The sequence below is a fragment of the Colias croceus genome, chromosome 19 (genome assembly GCF_905220415.1).
Source record: "Colias croceus chromosome 19, ilColCroc2.1".
Lineage (NCBI taxonomy): Eukaryota > Metazoa > Arthropoda > Insecta > Lepidoptera > Pieridae > Colias > Colias croceus.
The window spans coordinates 5,463,850-5,485,226 of NC_059555.1; the positions used below are offsets into that span (position 1 = coordinate 5,463,850).

Below are 21,377 nucleotides of genomic sequence, written 5' to 3' on the forward strand. Positions count from 1 at the left end.
GTACAAAGAGTATAGTAACTATTTAAAAGGCTATGTATACCCGGCGCGGCCTAAGATGATCCCTATGACAGTTCGTCTTAGTGATTGCTCGTATGATGGATCGTGTCGATACTTTACTATTTTATATAGACCGGACTCTCAGTGGAGTTTCGTTTGCAAAAATAGCGGACCTAAATCTGACTTCTGATATATATTGTATAGATCCCAGACATCCTATAGACAGATGTTGCCAACCAGTTTTGTGGTCCCCCTGCCCGCACCCCGGTAATTAAATATGGCATACAAAGAAAAAAATAAAAATTTCCAAAACATGCCGTGTGGGGTATCGAATGAAAGAGCTTATTGAGTAGATCACGAATATATAGCATACTATATACATTTATTACACTTTCTCTAAGATTTTTTAGAAAATTTACGAAAATGGTCCATTTTTGAGTTAACTTTAAACCACTATAGATTGAAACCTCATCAATATATTTTTTAAATTATTATTTTAAATAATTAACAATAGTCCATTGTTTTCGATTCAATAGTTCGTACAGTGAAATAGTTGCATGGGGGAGTGGGGGGAGCATTCAAAGATGGCGAGTTTCGATATTTTCGATAATGGAAACGAGTTCACATTTTTTCCATGCATAAGCTATAGTTCATTCACTATTGAATGGAATAGAAGATCGCAGCATAATTAATTAATTAATTACCGTTCGCGTTAATTTACTTACCTATGATAATATAAGTTTTTTAGAAAAAATAAATGGGGGATTCCATTTTCATGATAAAATAATATACACTGTGTTAAAAATTACGAGAAAATGATAAGGTGCATTTTTATGTTTTGAAAAACTTTCGTTTTACTTACCGTTTCGTTTACATAATAGACGTTAAAAATTCATTTTATAATATTTGTAAAAACATGTTTACCGACGTGGCTGAATGCAAACCACGCCTTTGCCTGTAAAATAGTAAAGTATCGACACGATCCATCATACAAGCAATCACTAAGACGAACTGTCATAAGGGATCATCTTGGGCCGCGCCGGGTATAGTCGATAAATGCCAACGATGTAAATTTTGAAGGACGTAAACGTAAAGTCAGATTGATATAATTTCTCGTAAATGTTAAGAATTTTTATAATTCCAACGGAATATCATTGTAATGGCATAAAGCTACGTAAAAAATAATAAATGCCATTTTTAGACGCCTCCAATCACAGATTAAGTATTAGTTACTACGTAACAGATGCGACAGTGATGTTTTCCATAGTTTCAGTTGGCCAGTTGTGGCGCTGCTGTAGCCTTACCAATTTTGACAGTAAAAAGTAGTGTTGCCTACCAGTTCGATATCTATCGATACTTTAGTGAGGTGCCCATTGTATCGATAAAAATACTACGTACTAGATACTACGTGACTTCCAAGCATTATTATTGCGAATATTAAAAATAAAACAGATTTCGTTTTCAATGTTTATTTATTTAATGCCCTTTTTCTTAATTTATTTGTTTTATATTTCATAAAAGCAATTTTATGGATTCCTGCCATTTTTTGCACATATCTCTCCTCTATAGCTCCCTTTAAAATTTTATTTATAATATTGCTCCAGTTATGGACATGAAGCCTAAGAATATATGTAAAAACATTTTTTTTAAACACATATTGTGTGTTTTCTGACACCCTAACCAGGAAAACTCCAAATCTTGAATTTTTTCTCTTAAATTTGCCCCAAATTCGTTTTGGATACAGTTATATATCAGATACGCTATCGAATAAATCGTCGAAGAACTCCACAACTTCCGCTGTAGTAGCCACACTGCTACTGCTGCCCGTGTGAATGTTATCTAAAATTAAAAATATTTGTAAGAAATTAAAATCTTGGAAACACATAGTTTTTATTGTTAATATTAAATATAAAGTACCTACACACATTACATACATATGAAACTTTGAATCTAATAACAGCTAATGGAATTCTCTTAAAAACAGCTTTATAGTAAAATCTGAGAACATGAATAAAAAACTTACTAAAATTTACAAACATGGATTTATCAACTATAAACTATCATAAATCACATACCTGTAGGTCTTTTCATAACAACTGGAATAGCTGTAATGCATGATGGATGTTCATGATAATCATCACCTAAAACCAAAGAACTTATATAAATCTATACTATATATTATACTAATATTATAAAGCTGAAGAGTTTGTTTGTTTGTTTGAACACGCTAATCTCATCTAAAAATTTGAGTGCATAATACATACCTGCCCTTCCAATGACCAACATAATATTATCTGTAACATTTTCATTCTCATCTGATTCCACTTTGTGATAATTGTGATCACTCAGAGCATTTTGTACTGTAACAAGTAAATACATATTATGTAACATTTAAAAATATAATTCAAACACAAATAGAAGGTATGTAAAGTATTTGTTTGGAGCCATGAAACCTGTCTTACCAAATATCAGCTATTTACAATGTAAATAGCTGATATTTGGTAAGACAGGTTTCATGTATTAATTATGTAAATTTTACATAATTTTTAATCATGTTATTAATTATAGCTCCAGGTAGAACTCACCAGTTTCACTGGAAGACAGGGGCACGCCGTGCGCTATTTCGTCATCCGTAAATAGGCATGGGTATGAATGCCTAAGCCTCTTGCCTTCTTCATCGAACTGATATCTGTCGAAGTGTTTCTCACAAACGCGTTTGTGTCGAAGTTGATCTTTCGACAATCCGATGAGGGAGGAATTAGTGGGCACCAGAAAGGACATCCACAGGTTCCTGAAATTATCATTCTGATTTCTGCGGAAAACAAAAAAGCCGATTCGTCGCATTGGTTGCGGTGCAACCACCGACACAACACTTTGATAGTCCCATGGCAAAGCACTTCTTTACAGTAGAAGCTGTAGAACACTTTAAAGACTAGTAGAAGGTATCGTATCAAAAATTCAAATAAATGTCAATTGTCATAACATGGCTTCTCAAAATGGCGCCGTAGACAGGAACAAGTAGAAAAAAAAAAGAAAAAAAAGAACAGGAAGTAATGCAGCGCCACAACTAGCCATTATGAAACTAGGCTGTCAGGGGCCTGCCTCCAATACGTTTCTAATTTAATGGTGACGCCATTACAAGTTTGTCTCTTGAGAATAACTGTCAGTGTCATAGGGATCATCTTAGGCCGCGCCGGGTATAGGTACATATAAGTATGTACCTATTATGTTAATATTTTATTCTGGTGCCTATCTATTCAAATTTTATATAAATTACAAGACAACGTATATACCCTAGCAGCAATATAGATACTTATTTGATTTTATTATTAATAAAACTTCTATCTCTATATCTAACATTTGTCAACGCACATTTCCATTCATATTTTCGAGTAGACGTGACCTATGCAGTTTGCACACGATAAAAAAGTTCATGTATAATACATAATACGAAACTTAATTTGAAAATCGCCTCCTTATACATTTATCATAACTCAGGTTCGAAGAAACATCAGTTGAAACTCCAACATGCCGCTTCAACAACGGGTCCTGCCTGGGCGGCTTTCCCAGACTTTACAAGAATATAATCTATTTAAAACAGGAGAAGCCAGATGCACTAGTGTTAAATGCTGGTGACAGCTTCCAAGGAACTTATTGGTATACTTTGCTTAAGTGGAAGATCATATTGGAATTTATGAACCTTCTGCCTCATGATGCTCATGTTAGTATACTTATTTAAAGCTTTTTCGGTATTTCTTTAGAAATTTGCGGCACGAATCAAGGGGGGGTAGGGGAGGGAAAGGGAGGGGGGAGGTAAGGGGAGACCCCCTGTGAAGTGGGGGGGTGCGGAAACCCCCCCTTCTATTTTTTTTTTGAATTTATATTTATACTAGCTTACCGCCCGCGGCTTCGCCCGCTTTGTCTAAAACCTAATAAATTATATACTAAAACCTTCCTCTTGAATCACTCTATCTATTAAAAAAAACCGCATCATAATCCGTTGCATAGTTTTAAAGATTTAAGCATACAAAGGGACATAGGCAAATAGGGACAGAAAAAGCGACTTTGTTTTGTACTATGTAGTGAAATGTAGTTAGAAATATACTGAAGATTATGGGCTTTCTTGACTGCTCCGGCACTGCAGAACGTGGCGCTTGCCCCCGTGTACCTCGTTGCAGGCAGGAGTCTTCACTCGCCTTCGTAGCTTCGGCTTTTTGGTCGCCTTTGGCGACCAGCCTCAGCCACTCCGGCTCGCTTGACTCTGCCTGCTCCTCAGCACACGCGGGCGCCACGCTCCTCCGCGCCTCCGACTTTTTTAATACACTCTAGTGTATGACAGACAAGTACCACGTGGAGTCGGGGTGGACAGATTCGGTTCTGTTACTAACAATTTGTGTGCAATGTACATACAATAAAAAAAACATATTTTAATAATTATACATGTTTGATACAATTTACAAGGGCAATGAATGGATCAATTTTATTTTTTTCCAATCAGCGTCTCCACATATTATATTCTTTAATAATATCATCGAAGTTTGGGTGGTTATAGTTTAAAAAATCTCTATACAACACGCCACTGGGACTCAATTCTTTGAGTATGAGTCCCATCAGGGGCAACAAATGCAAATGGGTTGTCTGGGTCTGAGTGATTAACTTTTTTTAAAACATACCCATGTTGCCCCAATCATATACTACTCGCCAATAATCCATATGAATTGTTGTCCCTCAGCAACATGCTTTTGAATGAACTATGAAGGAACTATGGTTTTTAATGTACATTTTGACATTTGTTATCTCTTTCAAACACAATTCTTGTAGGTAGTTTTGTCAATGCAACTCATACAATTTTGAACATAACCTCAAAAATTAAAATTAAGATTTCTCTGTAATTACAAGTTTCCGCACGAAAAGCCGCTAATGTATGTTTCGGGGCATTATTATCGATCGAAAAAAATTAAAATCACGCCGAAATTCGTGCCGCAAGTTTCTAAAGCCAACCCGCTTTTTCTACTAGGTATCATGATATTGAGGAAGGGAGTGCTAACTTAAGGTTTTTATTATTTCCCTGTTTTGATTTTCTTTTGACTTTGTCTGTTTACCCTTAACGTACCAAAGTCAGTAGATAACTATTAAACCCATTGAGCCCCAAGCGGCCCGATCGGTCCTAGACAATAGATTTTCTATTGTGTTTGTGGTTCCGGGGCCTGAGTTATTAAAGTCTGCATACTGCTTTATATCTATGTATTTTTATATCAAGCAAAGCAATTTACGATTACGATTTAATACAAATTAAATTAATTTATTTTTTAAATTATTAAATTATAATTAAGTAATTAAATTATAATTTGTCTTGTCTGAATACATCAATTACGATTCGATTATAAAACCATTATTCCTTTTTAATACCCGTTAATATTTTTAAGGCAATAGGCAACCATGAATTCGACGACGGCCCTGCAGGGTTGGCCCCATATCTTTCAGGGCTCAAAGCACCTGTGGTAGCAGCAAACATGGATACGAGCAAGGAACCGAGCTTACAAGGATTGTACCAGCCCTACATAGTTGTGGAACGGCATGGCAGGAAGATCGGTATTATTGGACTTATCACACCTACTACTAAGGTTTGTTATAAAGTTAATCAGGTTCTATTTTCAGATAGCTTAACAAAAGTGACAAATCGAAGCTCTAACCGAACGTCATTGACTATTTAATAACTACGGAAGATTTGTTTAGAAATAGAGTTAAAATAAATTACTTCAGCTATTAATCACAAATACTATTATTATTCTATAATATTACGTATGAAGGCAATGGTACTTATTAATTTTCTAAAAAAACAGCATAAATTCAAATTTAATGCCTACAAAGTTGAACTTTGATAGGGAAATTAACATAGATATTATTTTCGACTTGTATAGGTAAACTAGTACAGTATTCATTAATTGAGATGCTTCGCAAATATTTTCAAACATTAGATAACGAAATATTTACTGATATGTAAATAGAGGTGAGTGCTAGATAGGTCATTGTTAATGATTATTACTAATTACACACACTGATATCGAGAGCTATGTAATATTTTCGCGACGCGACCTTGAAATTTTACTCTCAACGCGCCTAAAGAAGTATCACTTCAAAAAAAGAATTATTAAAACTTGGTACGAAACGAGTAAAAAGGAGTAAAACAAAGTATGGTCGAAAATTAAGCAAAAAAATTATTACAGAAGTTTATTCAATCTGCATTCGAGATGATCGCTTTAATTTCATAAAAAATACTTACGCGGCAAATGGCAATAATATTGATATTTTATGTCGGCCTTTTCATTTTCACATTGATCTCAATGATCTTAAGCTATAAATAAATGTGATAAGATCTACATGCAAAACAATAATATCATGTGCGAAATAATTATTGTATACGATGTTATAATGCATAATAATATTGCTTTTTGGAAAAATAAATAAAAATGTTTACATAATTATGTACACAACTTAATTACCTACATAATCAACTTATTTAATTAATTTTTGGCCTCTTAGACATTTTGTAAGCGAGTTGTTTATTTAAAATTTGTAGAATACCTATCTCTTTTCCCATAATAGGTATGTTTTCCTATAAAAAAAAATGTTGTGTGGTTTTATGAAACCACTGTAAAAGTGAAACTTTTTTTCACACTATAGACATTTAACTAAAAATTATCGTATTTGTATGATAATTAATAATTATCGTACGTATCGTGCGTCACGCGACATGCGCTACACAGACCAAAAAGTTTGAGACGATGTAATTAAAGTTTCACTTTAAAAATTATTACTTTTTTAAGCAATTACATATTGTACTTATCTATTGTTTACATTTCAGATATTATCTTCGGCTGGTGAAGTCGAATTTACGGATCCCAAAGTGGCAACTTTACGTGAATCTAAGAAATTAAATGAAATGGGAGTGGATATAATTATCCTTTTATCACATTGTGGATTGGATGTGGATAAGTATGACTTTTTTATTTTAATGATTTACGGGAAAAAAGAGCGTCACGTGTCAGAAGTGAAACTTCTTTGGTAAGATTCAAGATACCAAAATCGTCGCCTTATAATATTTCAGAATTGTGATTAGTCAACTACTGCATCTGGTTAATATTAGTACTCCCTTATCAAACCATAGTGGTTCCATGTTTTTCAAACACTATTCATAAGTGTGTGTTAATGTACTTGTTTCTATTTGCGTTTGGATTTTAATGAGGAAATCGTTGCCACTGGTTTTGTTTTCTAATTATTGTCAACTAGCTGTGCCCTGCGGTTGTACCCGCAGTGCTCTACTCCTGTTGGTCTTAGCGTGATCATAAATAGCCTATTGCCTTCCTCGATATATAGGCTATATAACACCGAAATAATTTTTCAAATCGGACCAGTAGTTCCTGAGATTAGTGCGTTCAAACAAACAAACACACTCGCTTTATAATATTAGTATAGATTAGTTAATGACTTATCACCTTGTTACGATATATTTGTTTAAGCGTTTCTTTATATGTTTTTACAACCATTCACCATACTTTATTCTTGTTCGTAATAATAGAAACAGTACAAATAATAAGACCATGAAAGCCGTGAGATAGTTCTTTGAATTAGTTCGAGGCAGGATGCAGTTGTTGTACTCACAATGGGCTAATCTTGCAATTGTGATGTTGTTCGAATGTCTGTATGGAAACTTGTTTATTTTTCTTGTTTCCTTTTACGTTGTGATAATATTTTGATAATTTTCATACAATTAATATAACTTGTGAATAATAGTCTATTTTCAACATGTCAAAGTAAGATAAAGTGTAATCGCTTTAAAATTTGGAAATTTTCACTCAATAGTATAAAATAAAAATGTTATATTGAGATACCTCAATCATTAAATACTACTTTAGTTTCTAAATAATAACTAGGTTAAGACGTGGTAAGAAATACTTATAGATACAAAAACTGGTAACTGATAGCGCGAAAGCACTAAATAAAGCACTAAATAAATATTTATATCTAATTAATGTTATTCAAGAAGCCTAAAAATAATAATAGGAAATATCGGATTTCAATGAACATTGAAACTTATGTTACACAGATAGCTTGAATTTGCGCACACAACCTGCTCTATTTATTGACGTGACAACGTCTTATAATTCGACATAGCCGGCTGCACGCACGAACAAGTAAAAATTATTATTAAAAAAACAAATTACCCGACTGCACACTAAAAAAAGAGTGATTGAAATGAATCTAATGATACCGCATACATATTTTTTTAAAGGGAAATTTAGAAAAAATATTATTATGTCTTTATCCCGTGGGACTTTTAGGATAAAATGTATCCTATGACACTCCCGTAATCAAGACAAATCTAACGATACCTCATACATCAAAATCCATCAAGCCGTTTAGGCTACAGGTGGTCACAAAGGAAAAGACATACATACATACTTACATACACTCGAAAAACATTACCCTCCTTCTTTGGCAGTCGGGTAAAAAACATGACTCATGCGGCGTTACCTCGCTCTGAGGTGTTCCGTGGGCTTGAAGTGCGAGCGAGAGCGCGGAACGAGCGACAAAGAAGCACAATCGGACGTTGTCACGTTCAACTATCGTCAGTAAACCGACTTTACAGACAACCAATTTTTTTCATATATTGACTTATTCATAATACACAGTATACTATATTATACAGTGTTGTTTAATTCTACCTATTTTTTTAGAGAAATAGCACGTGATTATGGTCAATACATAGATATTATAGTTGGAGGGCACACACATTCCCTGCTATGGAACGGACCGTCGCCTAGCGGTGAGCCAGTCGCAGATACATATCCTGTTATTGTAGAAACTGCTCCAGAGATGAAACATAAGGTTTGTGTGAAGAAAATAATGTAAAATATTCTGAAATAGGTTTAGGAGCGGTGTATAATCCAGATTAGAACGTCTTTAACATAAGGATATAGGCATTAATGTATAAAATGTGAAATATGACAAGGCTTATGATCTAGGCCTAGACTCTAGTTTATAATCTAGAGTCTAGGCCTAGATCGTGATGAGAAACTAGCTCGCAGATCCCCTTTTTCGTAATTTACTTGAGGTTTTATATTATTTATTCGGTATTACTCAGTAAAAAATCTATTAACATTTTTATAATGTAAAAAAATCTGCGTAAGTAACTTTTTTTTTTGATCTGATTTTATTTAATATTCCTACACATTTTTAACATATTATGGAAATATTTAGATTAATAAAATATATTTATTAACTTTCAGGTGTTGATAGTACAAGCGTCAGCGTTTACGAAGTATATGGGAAGTTTTTCGGTATTTTTTGACTTCCGCGGCGACTTCGTAAAATGGGAGGGTGGACCAATATTCCTGAACAGATCTCTACCAGAAGGTAATATGTTTTTTGATAACTTAAGCTTAATAAAAACTGGGGACAGCCAGATTGCTTAGGTATATTTTGATTTTATGCTATGTCTGTATAGAATTCATTTAAGTACCAAAATTAATAAAATTCAGTTTTTTTGCAGATTTTTTTAATATACTAATCATTTGAATATGCTAATATATTAGTATTTATGTTCAAACTTTTTTTTGCAGATTTTTTTAATATACTTACTAATCATATTATATTTATAAGAAACTGCTTGACAAAGCCAATATACCCAATACTTATCCATTGGTTCTGAGTTATCCATTCCTTACATATTGTACGTAACAAAAATCTTCTGGGGCCTCGTTTATCGTTATAATACTACTTGTTGCTATTAATCCACAGACGAAGAAATAAGGAAGAAACTGCAGCCATATGCCGAAATGGTACACAAAGCGGAACAAGCGGTGGTCGGCGAAAGTGTGAACACGCTTTATTTTGAGGACTGCGTGTTTGGAGAGTGTGCGATTGGAGACATGCTGGTTGATGCTATGAGGGAATATGTTAGTACACATTATAATACACTTAGAAAAAATCGAAAAACAATGAAACGTACAAAAAGATAGGGAATAAAGTATCTATATACATATTGCAACCTAAAAGAATATTATGTACTTCACTACATAGTATAAAACAAAGTCGCTTTCTCTGTCCATATGTCCCTTTGTATGCTTAAATCTTTAAAAATACGCATACGCAACGGATTTTGATGCGTTTTTTTAAAAGATAGTGATTCAAGAGGAAGGTTTTATGTAGTATATAATTTATTAGGTTTTAGACAAAGCGGGCGAAGCCGCGGGCAATAAGTTAGTATAATTATAATAACCAGTGGTTGCCCAGTGCTCGGAATTCCACCATAGAAATATTCTATGCACTTATTTATCATATTAGTACTTATAGAATAATGAAATTAAACACAAAATATTTTAAGTTAAGAACGATCAGCTTGGAATAGTCAACATCGGTTGACAAAATAAAAACTTTATAGATAACACACATAAAATGCATTCAAAATAATAATAATCCACCATTTTATTAAATATCGTAACTCTTAAGTAAATAAATAATTAAGACACTCAAACAATTAGGTACTATTGAATAGTATGACGTTCAACCGGTATTTGACCAGTATTTATTTCCGTTATATGCAATTAGTTTAATTGATTTGAAAGTATTTAAATGTCATTATGATAAGTCATCAAAGTTCATTCACCGTAGAAGATATTTTATCATGCACATATTTTTAACCGACTTCAAAAAAAAGGAGGAGGTTATCAATTCGGCCGGTATATTTTTTTTTTATGTATGTACACCGATTACTCCGAGGTTTCTGAACCGATTTACGTGATTCTTTTTTTGTTCGATGCGGGATGGTGTCGAATTGGTCCCATAAAAATTTTATTCGGATAGGCCCAGTAGTTTTTATTTTATGAGCATTTTTGTCTGTACGTATTTTGCAAGTGCAAGTTTGAAGTCGGTTGTTTTTAACGCAGTTATCACTTGTTATTTTAAGAGTAGCCTGAAAGAGATTGCTATATTGCGATAAGGCCGCCTGCTAAATAATTGACTTGTTGTATGCATTGTATGTATTTATTTTAATAGTTTTTTTGTTTTATTACAGGCTATGGAGTCTTATAATTCGTCATACAGTTTTGTATCATTCATCCAGCGGGGAAATATAAAATCGTCTATACCAAGTGGACGTAAGTTACTCAGCTATTGCATAGCTTCTATCGCGAGCCTAGAGCATGGAGACCGAATCTAGAAATTCCATAACGTAAATAAATTAACACCCCCAAAGCAAAGCGATGATACTTTTTAGTTTTTCCGCGGCAGTTTAAGAGTGCCACACGTTTTTTTTTTATTTATTTTTTAAACCCCACTGTTACTAGATAAGACTCACAAGCCAAACTTTATATCAAATCTAGTCTTTCTTCTAATATTGCTGTATCTAAATATAAAAAATAGAATGTACTAATACAAGGACCATAGAGTTTAAATAAAATTAGTAAGACTTTGGCATGAATGCAATAAAAAAAAATATTGAGTTAAATAATTCTTTGTTTTCGACACGAATTTTTGTTTATTATGATAATATTTGCCATACTTTCGCAAAGAGGTAATTCAATTTTAACTTATGCTACAAGGATTAGAGTTCATTTTCGCTTATAAGTCTTTAAAAATCACCTTCACCACCATAAATGTAATGTTTGTCTTCATCAATTTTAATTCAAATCCATCTAAGAAATTTCCATGCTTGTTATAGGGACAGGCATACATCTATTTACTTTATTTATTTTGTTTATTTATTTCAGAAATTACAAAAGGGGTTATCTTCGAACTCCTACCGTTCAACGATAGGATACAAACATTCGAATTACAAGGAAAGTACATTTTAAAGGCGCTGGAGAGAAGTGTCATTGAAGCCTGGGCTCTAAACCCGTTTAAGGGACCATATGTTTTACAAGTATCAGGTAAATATTGTTTTTTATTAATTGTATGTAATTTCTTGCAAGTATTGTTTAGAAATAGGACGTTGGAACAATGTTTGTACTGTTTTTTGTAGGATATGTACACATTCTGAGTAATTTTTAACGATACAGAGGTAAATACGCAATGGGCATGGGCAGTTAAAAAGCAATAAATAAAACAGGCTTATTTACAATACAAATATTTATTTTTAATTCAGAAATAATGTATCCTTCCTCCTTAGTTACTACATATAGTGGATAAATTTATGTAGGATTGATTATTATCACATCTTATTGATATTTCATGAATTCACAGACCACATTATATTTCATGTGCATTTCTGATCTATCAAACTCAGGCATTTGTTCATCCAACTATACTTCAGAATATTTGAGTCTTTATTTAATACATATTATAATATAATTTCCATTTCAAGGTGTAAAAAGAAAAGCACGTTTAAAACTTTATTTTTATACATTCTTATAATTTCCATTTTTCAAGGTCTCAAAGTGACATACGATATTAAGCAACCGGAGGGCGGCAGAGTGACGTCAGTAATGATTGGTGACAAGGCGATTGAACCAGAGGAGTTCTACCAAGTCGTAGCTCCCGCGTACTTGGCTGATGGAGGCGATGGTTTCTCGGTAAGTTGAGAGTTAAATTTCAAGGTCGCGTCATGACAATACCGTCACGTCATGGAAGGCGACGATTCTGGTATCTTTGAATCTTGCCAAAGACGTTTCACTTCTGACACACGCCCTTTTTTTCTAATAATATATGAAAAAATATGTAATTGAATGCTATGGAAAGCACACACCATTCAGCATGCTGCTTGGAAAAGATTCGGGGTTGGTGAACTAAACAAAACCAGCCTGTCGTGGCAAGCAAGCCCAATATCGACGTCATTGAAAAAAAAAATACTCAGGCCCTAAGCTTCTCGATTAGTAAAAGTCACTACTTTTACATGATAATTGTTTTAATTCTCATTAGAATGAAAAAATACCAAACTTACTAATATCTTTGACCCGCCATCTTGAAAATGGATCGAAATCGAAAATTAAAAATGTAAAATTTCATTAGACTACGAGCAAAGGTTAACCACTACACGACATTTGTGTTTTTGATTAATATTGTTGCATGTAATATGCATATTTGAGAAGCTGTAATTTTGAAATATGGATATTAAGTGTCTAAAATAAACTTTTAATTATTTATAAATTACTAGCGGTCCGCCCCGGCTTCGCCCGTGGTACATATGAAAAATAGATGTTGGCCGATTCTCAGACTTACCCGATATGCACAGAAAATTTCATGAGAATCGGTCCAGCCGTTTCGGAGGAGTATGCAGACTAACATTGTGACACGAGAATTTTATATATAAGATATATATAAGATTTATTAGTACCGTTACAATTTTTCCGTGTCGAGCGCTAAATATGAAAAATGATATTTATAGATTTCAAAATGTAAATCTTGATGCATATCAAGAATACGAAATATCATTCACCTCGAATGAATAATATTAAACTTGTATAAAATTAATATATTCTGTATCTATGCAACTAATACGGTTGTTTTATTAATATAGCCGCATGCATTTTATTTTTATAATAATATGTAAATTATGTAATTTTCGGCTTTATAGCCAATTTTAATATCATCTATGTGTGTTTGATTGGTCCATAGTTGTCCCAAATATTTGCACATAGGATATTAATATCTAAGGGAAACAAAGGAATAGGTGATACTATAATTTGTGTTACAATCTTAAGTTTCTGTTTTGGATTTTGTGAAAAAAGGACTATTTTGATACACTTTTTTTGTTTTATGAATGATTAACATAATATTTAATGAAATATTATAGATCGAGAGAATTAAATCACTTATAAAAATAATATAACAAAGTCCGTATCTTGTGCTCTAAATTCTAATAGGCAAATACTTTTTTATTCGTCGTGGACAGATAGATGGAGAATAATTTTTAATCTATAATATAAAAATGAATCGCAAAATGTGTTGGTAAGCGAGAACAACTGAACCGATTTCGTTAATTCTTTTTTATTACATTTCTTGAAGTACGAGGATGGTTCTTATGGAGAGAAAACGTAAAAATGTACCACGGGCGAAGCCGGGGCGGACCGCTAGTATCAGAACAAGTGATAACTGCGTTAAAAACAACCGACTTCAAACTTGCACTTGCAAAATTTACAAATACCTACAGACAAAAATGCTCATAAAATAAAAACTACTGGGCCTATCCGAATAAAATTTTTATGGGACCAATTCGACACCATCCCGCATCGAACAAAAAAAGAATCACGTAAATCGGTTCAGAAACCTCGGAGTAATCGGTGTACATACATAAAAAAAAAGAAAAAAAAAATATACCGGCCGAATTGATAACCTCCTCCTTTTTTTTGAAGTCGGTTAATAATATGAACCCTCTTTCACAAAACTATTCTTAACTAATTATGATAAGTACTAAATATCTATAATGTGGGTTATTCTCAAATGTTACGCACAGTTAATTTCTGTAATTTGATATGAAAATTGTATGTAGGTAATTTCATTCAAGTACATAATCAAATAGTTAAGATAATTTACCTTAGTTCAATGACTTTACGGTAGGTAGGTAGTTACTACGCATTATAGTGACAATAATTATAGGTTTATGAATAGAAGGGAAATTTTTATAATTTTATATTACATTGTGTTTTTATTCTATGAATAACATAAGTGAAGTCCCGTGTCCCCTAGGGGGGTAAGGGGCAGATGCATTATGCATACATCTGTTTCACTGATCCACTTCCTTTAGGGACAAGTAGGTGATCAGCCTACTGTGTCCTGCCAGACCGAGACATTTTATTTTCTTCGTCTCCACCGGGAATCGAACCCAGGATTCCTCGGTTCTACGCTCACGCGTCAACCACTGTACCAAGGAGGCGGTAATGAATAACATGACGTCTGCATTTTATGAACGTTTAAGCACTTACAATACTATTTTAAAATCGAAAGTTTCAAAAATAACAGAGGAGCTGAAATCTTTGCGTATTTTTTAATATCATTGAATAATATTTATGTATATTTCTCTTTCCAGATGTTTAAAGAAGGAAGAAGAAACGTAGAAGTAATAGGCAGAGACCAAAAAGTTCTAGAAACGTTCATAAAGAAACATTCGCCACTAAACATTACTACAGACGCAAGGATTGTTATAAATCAGTGAATGTTAGAATATTTTAGCTTTATTGTTATTTTGTTGTAATAAATTATTATATACAGGTGTCGTTTCATTTATCTCTTTAATAATATTTATAATTTAATCTCTATTTAGTATTTAGATTCGTCAGCTTGTATTTACTATTTTTTAGACTGAAAGAAAGAAGATTAGAAAATTACTAGCTGTGCCCCGCGGTTTTATCTGCATTGCTCTGCTACTGTTGGTCTTAGCGTGATGATATATTATGTTAGCCCGACCTGTTAGCAATATTCATGCAAAATTTTAAGTAATTTAACCCGGACATACATACAGACAAAGGGACAAAATTTTTTATATACGTATCCGTATTTTGGCTTCGATATCGATTGTAGATTACGCCCCAAGTATTCTTTAATAACTCAGGCCCCGGAACCACAGACACAATAGAAACACAATAGTCTGGGACCGATCGGGCCGCTTGGGGCTCAATGGGTTAAAAATATATTAAAAAATACAGTTTTGACTTTCCTACGAATTTATTATATTATGTATAGATACACAGTTTTCAAACATATTCTGTATACGATAAACGTTGTAGATAAAAAGTAATTAGTAAACAATTGGCTTACATAATACTACCTATTTTTCTCATTATCATGTATATAAGCGAATTTCTATTTGTCGTACGCGGTACCTTTTACTATGTAAACAAAAAATGTATTGTATCTAACCAAAAAAAATCCAATCTTTGTTTGAGCCGAGTAAGCTCCAGGTTTTCAAGCAAACGAAAAAAAAAACTGGGTCCACTGGGTCATTTTCGCTGACTTAATTCTTATTGAATTTAAAAAGAGGTACCTATATAGATATTATGTATTCCAATTTCAATTTTTTTTAACGTAGCTGGCCGAATATGATTATGAATGAGGACAATTCTAGTTTTTTTGTATTTCCAAAAAACGATGATTTCGTATAAAAGACGTCATGTAGAACAACAAAGGAATTCCGAGAAAAAAAAATAAAAACACCAAGAATATGAATTGGGATCATCTCCTTTTTGATGTCTGTAAAAGTTTGTCAGAAAAATACTTACAGAACGAAACTATTAACTAAGTAATCAAAAGTAAAATATTATAGATTCAAATTGAAAACTTTGCTTTTATTTTTCTCTGTTACAACAATGCAGTCACGGAACGGTAAGATTCATCTTTAGAATTGTTTTTCATAATATTATGGATTATTCTCTTGAAAAAAAATTTTTACCTCGCAAAAAATATTCAAAAATTTTATCGCTCAAATTAGTATTAAGTGTTTGTTAATGTAAATTTAAAACCGTAAACACGTATTAAATGTTAAAGATTGTCTGCAGGATGATATCTAGGGGGAGTCCGGGAGAGTTGAACCGCTTTTTACTAAAAACTCTATAAAATCTGATCAGTGACCTTGAGAGCTTTAAGATCTTTACCATATGGAAGCCTTATTATCTGGCTAAGATTTTATACCATTTTGAAAATAAAAATTACAAGGATAAGAGAGTAAACTAAGTTGTAATGAAAAATGAGTTTTGATTCAAGTCTCCCCAACCGGTGGGACACTTGATCATAGGGTGCGGGACACTTGCCCATACCTTTTTAGAGAGGAGAAATGAAGCAAATAAAGCATGTTACCTACACATAATTAATGTATTATTTAGACACGTTTAACAATAACTAAAATATTCATAATCACCTTCTAAACAAATTAGTGAAAATAATTAACCAAATGTTTTCAGAGCAACTGCATAACATAACATTCGTTTTGATCTTTGATCTGCTACATAAATCTACAAAACTAATTTAAAGACATTTGTTACTATAACTATCAGTCTCAAAGATTAAATGTGGCACATGTAAAATCAACATAGGTTTAATAAGTGGTAATTCAATGAAATTGGCGAAGTCAAATGCTAGTTGCATTGCTTGTTTTCTGGTTAAGCCATAGTGCATTTTGCAGGTCAATGAGTAACGAACGAGTAATGTCTCTTTATTTACATTGAAAATCTGGGAGCATTTGTATTGGCTCCTCTTGTCTTGCAAAGGTGTTAACTTTTGTTCACCTAACATATTGTAATACCGTCGTAAAATGGTTCTGTCTATCCCATACTAATTGATTGAAATTTGACGAATAGATCTGCCACTCTTTATTTCTCTGTCTGCATTTTCAATCTCAGACTAAGTAAACGGTTTCCTGTGACGACTACCTTCCTTAGGCTTATTAGGCTTATAGTAATTTTCTTTCTGAAACAAAACAAAAACTAACTTAAATAGTGCACAAACTGCAAAGGGAGAGTTGAACCACTGTTTAAGTCTCCCGACTGCCGACTGGTTCAACTGTCCCACACCCAACTCAAGGCCATATCTTGATTTTTTCCAACAAATCCACTATCAATTGGAGAACAACACTGAACGTACGACAAAATATGATAATCTAGTAATGCAATAACGTAGGTGTTTGATACATACCTTCATAAATGCGTGCATAGCAATTAAAACAACAGATCCAAAAAAATTCACTCCGCGACGATGAAAATACTTTTTCGTAACTCACGGTCGAATGCGTCTGTTATCACTCAAAATTTCGAGTTGCTTGTGATTGGCGGATTATGCGCGTTCATTTGTTTGCCACTTGGCGTAATTTGGCGCCTAATTTAAAAAGTTATTGAAAGTGGTTCAACTCTCCCACCTGGGCAAGTCTCCCGGACTCCCCCTACTGGTATAGTCGTTTGGAAAATGTGTATTGTTTTTTTTTTTCTATTTTATGTTAAGTTTATTTATGTAACAAATAACGATGTATTAATTTGTCTTGTTTTCTATATTCCTGACTCAATGTATTGTTGTTTTGGTGCATTGTAGGTAAGTACTAGGTACTATATTTTTTCGTCATGTGGTCGTATCTCATAAACCAAAAATGTATTTTAATTATACGATCGTGGCCACGAACACTAGACAATGTAATTTGTTTTTTTCTACTAAGTACCTACTTAAAGCCGTTAATTTTATTACATGTACTAAAATTGTATTTAACTATAAGTACTGAAGAACTGAGAGCACCGTGATATTTGTTATTAAAATGAGTAATTTTTACAAAAAATAATTGTATTCTCGAAAAATCATAATAAAACTAAGTTAATATTAACTATATTTTTTCATTTGTCTTTTAAAAATTCCGAATATAGGCACTTCACAATAGTGTGGAAGTGGTATTTACAAAACCGCAAAAAATCTTGTTTCTCAAATTTTAATAGAAGTGATTATTTAATTATTTACCTTAATGTGACAGTCTTGCGTAACTGTACTAAATGTGATAGAAATTTATTTTGGTAACATTACTTATTGATTTTATAAGGATCGACATCACACGCATGTAATAATTATGAAGAAAATATATTTTTTGTTGTTTTTTGTTATGAATAGTGTTTGTAGTGTAGTGATAAGATGCAAGGGAACCCATTCGATTCATCTTATACATTATAATGATTTCCATGCAAGGTGAGTGTAATATTTTATGGACAACAAGTTTTTAATAGTACCTATATTTTTTTATATATACATGGGGATTGTTGATTGTCCTTTGTTACCTTATTATATTTGTACAATGAAATTAATCTATCTGAAGGCTGAAGTGAAGTTCTATTGTTTTCATACGACTGGCTTGGTCCAAGATATTATTTCGGAGGCAAAAGTAGAAGCCAGGGATATTATTATAATAAAGTGTAAACAATAACCATAGATATATTCTAAATAGTTACTACTTACGTAAGACATTATTACATAATACCTATTCTTTATATTTTTATTTCGCACACATAGTTCTAAGTTAGATGCGTATCACTTTGCCTGCAATTGTGTCTAACAAGTACATATTGCAATCTATTAATTCATAATAGGTATATTTAAAATATAAAAAGAAACTGTAAATGTGTATCACGCCGATACTAGCTAGTATAGATAATGAATGGATATTTAAAAAAATAAATACAAGCAAAAAAAAAAAATCGATAATGAGCCTGATTCAGGCTGCCTGAATTCGAACCTGCTCTTTGGCCGCGCCGTTCAGTTGGCCACCCATGATTCCAAAGTACCTAAATGGATTTAAAATTTAAATGCGACTTAACATAGTCATTCATACTCCGAATTAAAATATAGAATACTTTTAACCCATTTTTCATCATGGATATTGGGCATAATTGAATTAAGTTACGCGTTGACCTGATTTCATTCATTCCTTAAATGAAATAATAATAGTTTAAAAAAACTAAAAAACACGCTTTTTATAGAAAACCGAACTAAAAAATAGAAAATTTTATCAAATTAGTGTATTGTCATCGGTCCTCAATAAATCTACAAAGTTTGAACGAAATCTGGCCTTTTAAAGTGGGTCAAAATCGCGCCCAAAGAAGTCGGTTACAAACATACAGGTGAAGCTAATATAAAGCGTGTAAAAAAGCTTTTAGGTAAGATTAATCTGTAAATAATTGTTCGTTAAACTCAATTTATAAGGCTCAACATAAGATACAGGCTTGGCCTTGTTTCAGAGTTGTGTTTTATTAGATTATAGTTATAAGTTTAACGGTGATATTGGTAGAAATCAAAGATTTTGAATTTCGCTTTGCTGACATTCAAAATCTTTGGTACAAATGAAAAATTATTTGGTGTCATCGTCTTCTGGCCTAAAAACACGTGTCGCCTGGTGTTAAACCTGTTTTGTATTGCTTACCAAATAGAATATACCTACTGTTAAACTTGTTACATTTAACCACAGAATACTTTAAGCTAACGCTAATTTAATTCTATACTAGAATGACAGGCGCTGGTAAATTAACTCCTTCCATATACATAACTAGCGGCCCGCCCCGGCTTCGCCCGTTGTACATATTTCGCAATAAAAGGCTACCCTATGTCCTTTCTCGGGTATCAAAATATCTCCATACCAAATTTCATGCAAATTGGTTCAGTAGTTTAGGCGTGATTGAGTAACAGACAGACAGACAGAGTTACTTTCGCATTTATAATATTAGTATGTATAACAACATTTATATAACTGCTGTTACATAATATTTCTGTTCAAATACTACATATTTACTTACCTATATTTTGACGATAAAACACTTTCGTGCACACACGTAAAAATAAAATCACATAAAAATCATACACAAAGACAAAATTTTATTTAGAAGTAGATACAAATAGGCGGTCTTCTAAGTAGAAAACGTTTCTTTTTCCACAAATATTATTTTAGGTTTGAAGAAACATCAGACGACTCGTTAATTTGTAATCACGTGAACGAGACATGTTTTGGTGGGCTTCCTCGCATGGTGTATGAGATCGAGGCGATCAGACGGCAGCACCCTGACGCATTACTGTTGGATGCTGGAGACGCTTTCCAGGGTACCTACTGGTATACTGCGATGAAGTGGAATGTGACGCAGTACTTCATCAATCTGTTGAACCATGATGCTCATGTAAGGAAGGTTTTTTTGATTGAAGTGGTATTATTGGTGGGTATAATTGAAGCAGCAGTAGTAAATGGTAAAAATATGTAATGACGATTCGAAAGTACTTCTAAAGGAAGTCTAATTGAATAAATAAATGCTTGAGTTTTAGTAAAAAAAATTAATATGTGCTTTGTGAAAGAAATGCAAAAAAAAAATACACTATAGAAATTAGAATTATTATTTGTACATGTTTTAAACAGACTAGTTAATTATTATACGAAACAATGAAAATGTTACAATCATAACGATCTAGGTAATTAATTTGACTCATTTTCCTAGGCGATTGGAAACCATGAATTCGACGATGACATTAAAGGTCTGGTACCATATTTGACTCATCTAAAAGCACCTGCGTTAGCTGCTAACATGGATTGCTCAGAAGAACCCATACTGAAAGGATTATACAAGCCGTATGTGATTGTAGAGAGAAAAGGCAGAAAGATCGGCATCATTGGCGTTACTACAACAGTCACTAAGGTATTTTAACCTACCTATAGTTTTTGATTGATATGTTCGCTGAAATAAAATCGTTAAGAAATAAATTAAAACATGGTTTAAATCTTTTTGATAGATTTAAACCATGTTTTAATTTATTTACAAACACAAATGAAACTCTATTTTATTATAACAACGTGTAGAGTTGGCAAAAATAAAACAATTGCAAAATAATAATGTCATTAGCACTAACAATTTCTGATCATATAATTCTAAAGTTCTCATTTGTAT

At 32.8% G+C, this 21,377-nt stretch overlaps 1 protein-coding gene and 1 long non-coding RNA gene across 2 annotated transcripts in view; one reads left to right on the plus strand and one right to left on the minus strand.

The window, feature by feature from the left end:
- LOC123700421 overlaps positions 1-21,377 on the plus strand; it is a 28,145-nt gene that overhangs the window by 1,610 nt on the left and 5,158 nt on the right. The window contains exons 2-14 of the mRNA XM_045647631.1: positions 3,496-3,718; positions 5,424-5,621; positions 6,863-6,993; positions 8,736-8,886; positions 9,288-9,414; positions 9,799-9,956; positions 11,075-11,156; positions 11,769-11,927; positions 12,427-12,569; positions 15,023-15,145; positions 18,503-18,645; positions 20,396-20,618; positions 20,931-21,128. Coding sequence (XP_045503587.1) covers positions 3,496-3,718; positions 5,424-5,621; positions 6,863-6,993; positions 8,736-8,886; positions 9,288-9,414; positions 9,799-9,956; positions 11,075-11,156; positions 11,769-11,927; positions 12,427-12,569; positions 15,023-15,145; positions 18,503-18,645; positions 20,396-20,618; positions 20,931-21,128 — 2,059 coding nt within the window. The remainder of the gene's footprint in view (positions 1-3,495; positions 3,719-5,423; positions 5,622-6,862; positions 6,994-8,735; positions 8,887-9,287; positions 9,415-9,798; positions 9,957-11,074; positions 11,157-11,768; positions 11,928-12,426; positions 12,570-15,022; positions 15,146-18,502; positions 18,646-20,395; positions 20,619-20,930; positions 21,129-21,377) is intronic.
- On the minus strand, positions 2,117-2,478 carry LOC123700045. Its single transcript, XR_006752591.1, has 3 exons — positions 2,460-2,478; positions 2,262-2,357; positions 2,117-2,138 (listed from the first exon to the last, which is right to left on the minus strand). It is a non-coding gene; the product is annotated as an uncharacterized LOC123700045 (long non-coding RNA).